The 11,708-nt window shown below is 33.9% G+C and overlaps 1 protein-coding gene across 1 annotated transcript; it reads right to left on the bottom strand.

Annotated features, from left to right (window-relative positions):
* Positions 1-1,584: 1,584 nt before the first annotated feature.
* LOC107724886 (testosterone 17-beta-dehydrogenase 3-like) lies at positions 1,585-8,642 on the bottom strand. The gene is made up of 11 exons (XM_016533970.1): positions 8,418-8,642; positions 6,099-6,145; positions 5,140-5,215; positions 4,952-5,059; positions 4,787-4,854; positions 4,362-4,406; positions 3,750-3,784; positions 3,578-3,659; positions 2,700-2,765; positions 2,374-2,523; positions 1,585-2,276 (listed from the first exon to the last, which is right to left on the bottom strand). Exons 1-11 carry the CDS (start codon positions 8,566-8,568, stop codon positions 2,181-2,183), a joined length of 924 nt encoding a protein of 307 aa, XP_016389456.1. The 5' UTR covers positions 8,569-8,642; the 3' UTR covers positions 1,585-2,180.
* Positions 8,643-11,708: the final 3,066 nt, after the last annotated feature.

Here is an 11,708-nt window from a genome sequence, read left to right as displayed (position 1 = left end):
GTATTATCACGGTATTGTTAAAATGTGCTGGAGATGTTCAAAAAGTACCGACACATAAATCACTTCACCAAGTTTTATATTTAAAAATCAACACAACAAATAAAATGACTTTTTGTTTGCATAATCACTAAAACAGTAACATTACCAATGGTGTCTGGATTTTAAATGACAACTTGACTGACAACAGTTTAATAGCATGTTCAAATATCTAATGTAAATGTTCAAATAAAGCTTTGAAAAAAAAGCCAGACAGAAACTGCACACAGGCTAAATGTAAATATAGGTGTCTGTAAATCCACTCACTGACAGCAGGTGGCGCTTATGGAAAAGTTGAATTAGAGCTGTTTCCCGTAACCTCCGTGGACAAAGCAAAAGCAGTATTGCGATTAAGAACACTTCATTGTTCAAATCGCGATAATCTAATACGGTTTTAATGATAATTAAAATATGAAACGGTAATACTAACCGTGGGGGAATTTTATCATGATTTATCTTCATAACAGTAATCGTTACATCCCTAATATATATATATATATACATTTACATTTAGTCATTTAGCAGACGCTTTTATCCAAAGCTACTTACAAATGAGGACAATGGAAGCAATCAAAACCAACAAAAGAGCAATGATATGCAAGTGCTTGTTTTGTATCTGCGAGCTATAACAATGATATTATCACACAATACTATTAAACACATTGCATCATTTTATTAATTCAATCAAAACATTTAGTTAATAGTTTAGATTAGTTAGCTATATAGCAGTCTATTTAATTTAATTGAATGAAACAGAAACAAAACAGCCGTCTAGCAAAATTAAGGGTCAGTGAAAGTGTGACTATTTCAAGATACAGGGTATAAGAGTAGTTTGTACAATGTTTTAAACCATAGAAAATTGTATTGAGGTAATTGGTGGTTTCCCGCAGATTGATTAGATGATCTGCAATCTTGACTTATCCACCACTTGTTTTTAAAAATATTCGATTTTCAGACACCACTGCTGCAATCAGAGCAAGCATAGCTTACCAAGTTAGATAGTGAGGAAAATAAAACGTGATTATTTTAATTATTGCCTTAGTTTTATTCCACATAAATGTCTTTTCTGTTACAAGCAGTAGCATTATAAATTATCAGTGGAAATTCCCTGTAGTAAAAACAGAAACCCCTTTAATATAAGTGAAAACTGATAGTTATCCTGTCAACTGTATTTCAATCAGGACAGCTCGCTCAAGGGTGAACAACTTTATTAACAATTACATCTGCGGTGGAAATCCCCCATCAGACTGCACTTGTTTGTATCCTTTACCTGCTCAGCATCTTCAAGACTTGAAACTCGACTCCACAGAGAGATTCAATCACTACAGCTGATGTGCTTCAGGTTCTGTAACGCTGAGTCAAAAATCTGCCCTCTGCTGCTGAATGTCAGAAACAAAACTAGCAGCTCTTTAAAACACGGAGCTTTTTTTTTTTTTTTAAATGAGAGGTTAATGAGATATACCGTAATTACAGCAGTGAATCTAGTGTTACTTTAAAAAAATGTAAGATATTTTCATATGTATATTAATATAAATAATTTGTGCTCATTCTTGTAGTGCTGTCCACATATCAGCGTTTTCATAATGTATTTTTGCTGTGGGTACAGTGATTAGTCACATAAACATCGATATAAGGGGATAAGGACATCAAAACATTTCATCACCTTCAAGCTTTAAAGATCATCACATCAAAGTGCATTTAACCACTATGTGGCGCCAAATATCTGTTAAAGTGTTTTGTGGATAATAATGTTATTTATAAAATGCACTTTAAATGAGACCAAACATTTTCTAATCTCAAAATATAGACAAAAATAACAAGGCCACATCTCTTACTCTGTCATTTGGCCTTTCTGAGACTGACCTCCTGTTAATGTTATCAAGGTCAGTACAGCTCAACGATCTCCTGTGTACTGATATGATTATGATGAATAATGATAATATGTTCTGTTATCAACGCTGATATAGTGTATTTTGAAGGACCGTGGGTAAACAAAGACATGTCAGTTTTTCTTCCTCTCCATTTCTTTCCTAGCCTTATATTTTTGACAAAGTATTGTCATATTAGGTGCAATCAAACCCAAACGTTTTGGTGTTTAAGTATCAAATGTTGAATACTGTACATATACTTATAGAATGCAGCTCTCAGCTTCCGACCCTCTCCTTCACATATTCCCTAAAATGATGCTGAAATGCTTCACTCTGCAGGACCCAGGTGGGAATGGACTGCACAATCCCGCCCTATAGATCAGTTACAGGTTGGTGGTGAGGCACAATACATGCACATACCTAATAATATTACATATTTATTAGTAAAGCAAGTCATTTGCATCATTACCAGTATAGTATGAGTGACACTGCCATATGTTTGGTCACCAGCCTTCAGATACTTCAGTGAGCTCCTCACAAACTCTTCAGGTGTGAATGTGACCATATCTGGCTTCTGATGTCCTGTCATTGATGTTGAAACCCCAAATGAAGCCACCGTCTGAGAACAAAACAGCCATTTGGGAATGAGGACAGTAATATCTTACTCCTGGTAAGCTGTATGTACATTTAATACACACAAAACATTATTTGCCTGATGTGTAGCTAGGTTGTGGATGGTAAAGAGAGCAAAATAACTAGCATTCATTTGCAGGCATGACAAGTTTTTTACTCTACCTGTATAATAATTCCCTTGGATTTATATTCTGCTTGAAGACCCTGTGAAAATCTCTCAACGAAAACCTGTGGATGAGAAGATGTTTTTAATTTGATATGTTGACATTGCCAGTACAGTGCAGAACAGTATTTAGAATTGCAGAAAAAGACAGAACGTTTCAATTTTGTATAGATGTCTTCAGAGCTGGGTATAAACGGATTACATGTAATCTGGATTACGTAATCAGATTTTAAAAAATGAAGTACTTGTAATTAGATTACATTACATTTTAAAATACTCATAATCAGACTACAGTTACTTAATATTGATTATAAGATTACATATTATTCACACAATAGCAATAAATATTTCATAATTTATCGATTTTCCCTAATCCTCATTTTTTGTCTTCCAAACACATTAAAATGCACAAATTCATGTTATTTCCTATTTACATGTAATGCAGGGATTCCCAACCTATTTTGTCGTCTGAACCTCTTTCACCTAATGTATTTACTAGAAGTATGATTTAATTAATTATTAGCTTTTCATTAAACTCACAAACACCATGCAGTTCCTTTATGAACCCCAGTTTGGGAAACCTTGACATAATGTAATGTTTAATGCACTTCATGTTGTTAATTAAAACGAATGGAATATATTTTCTTACTCTTTGTATTTTTACATCAATATGGTACAATATTATCCTGTTTAAATCAATGTGATAAATGAGTTAGGTCAAAAGTAATCAAAAAGTAGTCTGATTATATTACCTAAAATATAATAATGTAATGGATCACGTTACTAACTACAATTTTTGTCATGTAATTTGGAATCAGTAACATACTACAATTTGTAAGTAATCTAACCAGCTCTGGATGTCTTAAGTTAAGTTTACCTTGGATGCTGCATAAAGGGTGTAAATGGGGCAGGGTATTTTGGCTATGCCAGAGGACACATTCAGAATGACTCCTCTTCCTCTAAGGAAATACATATGGTCAGTGTGCTGACCATTTGTTAAAAATTGTTTGAAAAATCCTGGGAAAACTGTTGAACAGAGAAGGCCAAACCTTTGCTGCATTCCTGGTAGCACAATTCTGCACATCTGAATATGGAAAACAATGCGAGTACACTATTAAATCTCATTAGAAGAACCAATTGCTCTCAACTGGCTTTTCTTTAGGATTTTATGATTGATGTCAGGTGGTGATTCAAAATTGTTTATCACCTAAAATTATAATTTTTTTATAAATAATATAAAATAAAATAAATAAATAATAATAAATAAAATAATCAAACATTTAAATCTATTAATATTACGATGACCTATAGGCCTAACGAATATGCAAAATTATTAACATGACAGTACGATAATTTACAAAAAATTCTTTGATTAGAATCATGACCTTTGACACTGATAACAAAAGACTGACAACAAGAGTTTTCTCCCCAACTTTTTAAAGTTTATCAACCAGTTTATTTTTGCTAATCATACATGATTATGTAATCAGTTGCATTTTATTATTTGCATTTAGAATAATTGTTTCCTTGCTTTCTGCAACCCTGTCAGAAGTTGAACACAGCTTCATTTTGGGTGTGACTACTGCAACCCAACAGTTGTTAACCACTGCCTCATTGTAATGTATATGGTGAGTGGTAATGTTCTGTTTGCTTGTACTCACCTTAACCATGGTTTTCACATTGCAGTTGATAACATCATGTATTCTCTAGGAGAGGCCACAACAACATGAACCATACTGTATAAATGAAACACTCCAAAACTTCAACTGTTCACATCTAAAAAATTAAAGGTTCTTTATTGGCATCTATGGTTCCATGAAGAATCTTCAACATCTATGGTTTCTCTTCAATGCACAAAAGTTTCTACAGATTATTATAATGTTCACTAAGAATTAAATTGTTCTTTTAAAAACTTAAATGCTTCTTTGCATCACTACAAAAAAGTTATTATGGGCAATTTTCAATTACTACACTATATCTCAAATAATTTTGAAAGACTACTACTTCGTTAATGAGAGCTGGCAGTAGCATATTCTTTATAGGATTTATAATTTTAAAAGCATTGATAATGACTGTATGACCTCACTTCTTCCAGGTCAGGCGTTTCAAGTAGCTTGCAGGGTATTTGGCTGGGCAGAATCCCGACATTGTTCACTGTGTTTAAAGAAAAGTAACATTGATCAGCACTGTTGAACATGTTAGAACGTTAAATAAATACGCTGAAGCAATGAGATATCTGATACCTACTGACCTAAAATACCAATTTCCAAACCCTCGATGATTTCTTGAATGTGCCTATATCTATCATCTTTGGTGAAGTCAGCAGCTATTACTTTGACTTCCCGTCCTGTAGTGAGCTCTGTCAGAACAAGAAAAGAACGCTGATGAAACTGAGCTCTAAGACTACAGACACAGATTTTCCAGCAGTAAACGCTTTACCGATCTTCCTTGCTGCTCTGCCAAGCTTCTCTTGGTTTCTGCTGATGATGATCACGCTCATACCTAGTTTTGAAAGCTGCAGAGAAAGACAGTGTTACCGAAACAGCCTAGTCTGATACTTGGGATGAGCTGGTGTATTTCTTGTTTTTATGTGGTATGGGATCTTTACAAAGAATTTTGAAGTAAACTAAAGATTACTTCCTGTTTCTGGTTGTTTACATGTCCTGTTTAAGGCCTACTTCACTGGTGCAAACATTTTTGTGGAAGAAAGCATTCAGAGATCATTTAGTTTTTATAAATAAATACTGCCGAAATCTGCACACCATGTTATTGCACAGAAGGTTTCATAATCAATTCTCTACTCCAGGAACCCTGCAGCAACTTTTCAGGGGTCAATGAGCTGAGTAAAGATGTTTATGTATTTATATACACCATTTAAATGTTGGTAAGATTTTTGGTAAGAAATACTAATAACAATTAAAAAAAAAACTTTTCAATTTGAATATATTTTAAAACTTAATTTATTCCTACCATTACTCCAGTCTTCAGTATCACATGGTCCTTCAGAAGTCATTCTAATATGCTGATTTGGTGCTCAAGAAACATTTATTATTATTATTATTAATGTTGAAAACAGTTGTTCTGTTTAATATTTTGTGGAGACCAGGATGCATTTTTCAGATTTATTTAAGGAATAGAAGTTCAAAAGAACAGCATTTTATTTGAAATATAAACATTTTATTATTTAACATTATGAATGTCTTTACTGACAATTTTGATCACGCTAATGCTTCCTTGCTGAATAAAAATAATATTTAAGTGTGCTTTAACTGTGCATATAAGTGCATTTTACTGTTACCTTTTAACTGTATACTTCTTAATTATTTAACTAATCTAATATCTAATCTAACATCAATATTGACATGACACAGTTTTTACATATGTGGTAGAGTTGTTACCTCTTCAGCATATGCTCTGCCTATTCCATCTGACCCTCCAGTGACCACTGAAACAGAGGAAATATTCAATATTAGACTTAAAATCATAAACTAGAAGATATGAATAATAATTTGATATTCTGTGTTGCTAATTCACTTGAGAACAAATGTGATTGACTATTCAATCTGAGAAAAAAATAACTATTTTTTTACAGTATAAATAACTAACCTTCACATAATAATAAAAAAAAGCTTTTAAATCAAGCATATCCAGAACATGATAGTCTATCTGTTTCCTGTCACTCTCTCTGAGGATCTCACACACTTCAGATGAAAGGCAGTCAGTGTCTGTTTGTTTTAACAGCATGTTCTTGAACAGACTGTGTGTACCCACCAGTTCACTAAACAAATAGGGAGCATGCTGCATATGTGTGAAAAGTCATCTTCTGTGAATGTCTAGAACTGCATCTTCTCTCCACCACTGTTTGTTCATCTGAGAAGTACATGGGAGTACTGAAGAAAAGGGGTGGTGGAGGGTCAGTGGCATGACCAGTGTATAATATAGAGGAAATGATGTAAGATGTAATTACTTCATGCTTTCATTACTTTTCCAGACTAGAAAGGTTTGAACTAATGTCCGTGTTGTCCTCTGTGTGGGAAAATGGCTTTTTTGTGTCTTTCTTTCTTGTTTCCCATGCTTTCATTATTTTTTTTCGTCAATGTTCTTGGTGTACAAGAAGTACAAGTAGTACCCTGCTTTAGATCTCAGTGAGATCTCAGGATAAGCGAAATATTTTGAATGTCTCAAATGTGAACAATTCAGTCTTTAGTTGGCTTGCCTCAACTTTTAAAATGTATTATATAAGTACAATTGTAATAAATAAATACTATTAATATATGCATGTTATATTATTTAATATACCCAAGCTATGAACTAACAATGAACACTTATATTTATATTAACTAACATAAATTATGTAAAAACAAATGTATTACTTATTATAATTTTGGGGGGCCCTATAAGCAAGTGGTCCCTGAGGGGCCCCCTCAGTAAAATCATGCTCCGTGGGGCCCCAAGGCTGCATTTATTTGATTAATAATAAAATAAATCAGTGGTATTGCAAAATACTAAATAATTAATTAACTGTTTTCTTTTTAAATATATTTAAAAATATTCTTGTGATGGCAAAGCTGAGTTTTTAACCAGTCATTTCGCCAGTCTTCAGTGTTACATGATCCTTTAGAAACCTAATATGTCTCTAGAATAAGAATGCAAATCTTACGGCATTCTATCATGCACTCATACTGGCTAAACCAACTAGAATAACAACTTACAAAACTCTCTGCATGATTATTTATTTATAGTGAAAGGAATAGCAGATGTACTGTGTCTAAACATGCTACAAAACACCCCCTGCAAAGGGATATTGTAATGCATGCACTCTCCCTCTCTCTCTCTTACACACACACACACACACAAGAACTTTTCAAAGCCTTAAAGAGAAAGAATAGTTGCAGAAGGAGAAAAAAGTAATGTTAATTTGATTTCAAATGAACAGGAACAACCATTCAAAGTCAAGAAAAAAAAAAAAAAGAGTAATAACGTCCTGGAACATACTGTTCTAATTGCCTTTTGTTCTCTGCCACTCTCAGTGCCGGAATGGAATGGAAAGGAAGCTTGGGAAAAAGTGGCTGGAATTGTTGTTTTTTGTTGCTGAACTTGTATACTCAGTAGGATTTCAAGAAAGCCATAAGGAGGGTCTCTCTTTTGTCAACAACAAAAAACAGTGTTTAGGAAAGCAAGACACTTTGTGAGGGACAATTTAAAGTGAGATGAGAACCTTGTTCCTGAGCCAAACGGTGGAACAAAACCAAGGTAGTGATGGTTTGTAGGAGGGCTACATGGTTCACTGCTTTAAATCCACTGTTCTCAACCAGGGTTCCCTCAAGGTACAGCAGGGGGTCAGTTCAGAAGATATAATAAGCATTGCATTTTCTTAAATGCTGAAATCATGACATTTCTAACTGTTAGCTAATTTGAAACTTTAAAACTAATTATCTTTTAAGCTATATTTAATGTAGTAATGTGAAATAGTGTTCTTAATGAAAGTTATTATAAAGGGTTACCAACAAAATCCAGCTTTTTTATTGTTAGCGTATATGTCACAAGTTTAACATTGCTACTTTCTCATTATTTATTTATTAATACTTTATTTCATGCATTTATTATTATTTTCTTTATTTATTTATTTGCAAAAATCTTTCAAGTATAAAAAGGCTGGTTTATATAGAAAATGCATGCTCAACACAAATTAAAATCAAAATGCTGGTGTATCTCACCTGCCCATTTCCCCAGAGAGGTGAAAAAAGTCTTAGGAAGAGGACAGAAGAGCTTCGGGACAAGCATCATAAGCAGGCATACTAATTTCCCTCCAAAAACCAGGACAGCACAAGTCCCGGTCAAGATGAAGATAATCTCAATGAGCGTCATGACGGCTTTTCTCAAGGCTTAAAGTGAGTCCTTCCTGCTATCTTGGCCCCTCTTTTTGCTGCCACGGTTCTCTCATTCTCTCATTTAATCTGACCACAAGCTTCAAAACCCAGTGCTGACAGCTCCCTCAGCCAATCAGAATCTTCTCTGCCCATTCTCACCAGGACAGAATTCACATTCCTCATTTTTTGCGTCTGTTGTGGCATTTAGTATGAGTAAGCTCACCTATTGTCATCCAAATCCCAGAGTGAAGGGAATTTAAGTGACTTACCTTGTGTCACAGAATGTGCTTAAATCCTTTCACTGCTACCTTGATCTTACGAGATCCCAATTCGTCGGTCATCCGACGTGACGTCGAGAGTGACCGACTGAAAGGGAACTGATTTTAAATGTCTTCATGGTGTTGTCCCTGCATACTTTGGCAAAAGTGTTGCTAAATATAGTCCAGCCAGATCAGGCATATAATTTAACTGAAGGCTGCTGGTTAAACCCAAAACACTGCAAAAAAAAAAGTGGACTTTAGTCACTATTGTCCCAAGCTGTTGAACTCTCTGACAAACTATAAACTATTCACTATACCTGGCACTTTTAGAACTATTTCCCCCCGTTTACCTTGTAATTTTTTCAGTTAATTATATTTTCTCTTATGTGAATATGCTTGTATAAGCATATTAACTGTATTTTTTACTATTTTAATGTAGTACAATAGACTGAGAGATAATTTAGTGAAATAATTACCAGTATTACATAATTGAGATTAGGGGTACCGGTAATGGTGTACCGGTAGACACCATTAACTGGTAGAAATTTGTCAACCGGTAGATTTTGGACTATCGTCTTTACCACGGCTACATGCTTATGTGACATTGCTGTGCTACGTGGTCATGAAAACCTATCATTTGCACACGTTTTTAAGCATTACGGTTTAAAAACAAGTGATTTTAAGCCATTGGAATGCAATCAGCAGTGAAAAAGAACTCATGAAGATGGTGCACATAGAGCACAGGAGTATTGAACTTAAATACACACACTTGTATGTGTCAAAATGCCCGTCTTTGCAAGTATCCTTGTAAACACAGTAGGTCTTAAGTGAAAGCAAATAGCTGAGAAAGAAAACACATGTGTAACTGTATATTGGATCTGGGCAGCTCTTAAAGTGACAGCAGTCTAATATTCCTGCTGTCTGTCATTCATGTTAATCAAACAACAAAAGAGAAAATCTCACTGCTCTTGACTAAATAACTTTTGTAACTTTATTAGAAGAAATATATATTTTAATGTACATAGTGAAGAATGTGCAGTTTTTATACATTTGATTACACAATGTAGCATTTCTTTTTTACTGTAGAGACCTATAAAGACCTTATTTAAAGCAAAAATAACTATATCGTGATATCAGTTTTTTAATTTTTATATTTTCTGTCGTTTTAATTTTTGACAAAAGTTTAGTAGTTTTTTTTTTATTAATTCATAACTATATAGGTTTTATTTATTTTAGTATTAGTTATTTTAGCACAAGTTAATCAAGTTAAATCAAGTTACAAATTACAATAAGAAATCTAAAATAAACAGTTTTTTTAAACATTTTATCTCAATTAACGTTTATTTTATTTCAAGTAACAAAAATGTTTTTTATGGTTTCAGTTTCAGCTGTATTGCACAAATGTATTAATTTAATTGATTTAAATAGATTTTACAGTTTATGAATTCAAATCTGGGTGATGATATGGTGAAGGATAATATTTTATTGATAGTTCATCAGTAAGAACATCCAGACTCACCTATTTGTATCCACACTTACCTTTTTCAAGGGAAGACAGAAAGGCAATAATAATGACTGATCATGTCATCTTTTGCAACATGATTTACTGTAAATGTGCATTGCTTAGGCCAGTGGTTCTCAATTCCAGTCCTGGGGGACCCCTGCTCTGCACATTTTTCATGTCTACCTTATCTAACACAGATTTTGCATGTCTCCCTTATTTAACACACCTGATTGAGATCATCAGCTTGTTAGGAGAGAGATCCATGAACTGAACTAATGAGCTGATGATCTCAATCAGGTGTGTTAAATAAGGGAGACATGCAAAATGTGCAGAGCAGGGGGCCCCCAGGACTGGAATTGAGAACCACTGGCTTAGGCTATCTTATTTGTTGACATTTTGCTTTCACAATTATTGATCTTGTGAAGAAAAGTCAACATTCGCTATTTATTTCATCATCACACTAATAACAATTCTCGCTGTCTCATGAGCCCTGTCTAGCACATTTGTCTGGCACTGCAGTGTTGAACTCTCTGGTATCATGGATATTAAGCAGCTCTAGCGTTATCTAGTGGTTAAAATTATGCCCTACAACCCAACGTTTAAACGTGTTACCTTACTCCATTACCTTTATTATTGCCAGAAAGGTAAGATGAACTATGCAAGTAAGCTGAAATGTAAACTCACTCATGCATTAACTGAAGAATAGCTTGAGCTGAATGAATGGGTGTCAAATGTTTTCTGCCTCATTACTCAATCCCTATAACCAATTTGTTATTAGTGAGATAGAGAAGTTTAAAATATTCACATAGGTATTTATTTTAATTTTTTGTTTATTTATTTGATTTGAGAGATTTTTGCTGTCCAGGGGCCCGTTCTTCGTACGTCGCTAACTCAGTTAGCTGGATTTGATTGTTGACGATTTGGCATGATCTTGTATTGTTTGGTTCTTCGAAGCTTATCCTGGACTTGCTGTCATAGCAACAGGTCCATAAACTTAAACCTGATCGGGAGCAGGCTTATTTCATGTAAACAGGATTAGATCGCATCTTTTTAAGAAGAATTGATATTTAAAATCTGTCCGCTACCACCGCTACTTTATTACAAGAGTACCCTACTAATCCAGGGACAATAATTTTTAAAATAATAATCATTTAAAAATTAATTTAGAGATAATATAATAATGTTGTGTAGTCTTTAATACTATAGACACAGCCAGTTTTACTCACTGAAAGATGTATTTGTCATACAATTATTACTTCATTATTGTATTAGAGTCTTACACACATGCTATACAGATAATGTAGAGTCGTGCATTAATTTGAGTGATGACAGATATTATGGGAGTGGCTTGATGGAGCGCAGGAGATGCAGATA

Source organism: Sinocyclocheilus rhinocerous, unplaced genomic scaffold (genome assembly GCF_001515625.1).
Source record: "Sinocyclocheilus rhinocerous isolate Xijiao unplaced genomic scaffold, SAMN03320098_v1.1 scaffold515, whole genome shotgun sequence".
In the NCBI taxonomy this organism is placed as follows: Eukaryota; Metazoa; Chordata; class Actinopteri; order Cypriniformes; family Cyprinidae; genus Sinocyclocheilus; species Sinocyclocheilus rhinocerous.
Note: the sequence above shows the minus strand (reverse complement) of the source record. Positions and strands in the feature narration are given on the sequence as shown.

Bases quoted from the DNA above. Each gene is read 5' to 3' on its own strand.
- LOC107724886 (XM_016533970.1), bottom strand. From the start codon at position 8,568: ATGACGCTCATTGAGATTATCTTCATCTTGACCGGGACTTGTGCTGTC. The intron at 4,855-4,951 runs GTCAGTAGGTAT...CTTTAAACACAG, and splicing joins TTTGGAAATTGGTATTTTAG to TGAACAATGTCGGGATTCTG. The intron at 2,766-3,577 runs GTAAACTTAACT...TCTCATCCACAG, and splicing joins CCCTTTATGCAGCATCCAAG to GTTTTCGTTGAGAGATTTTC.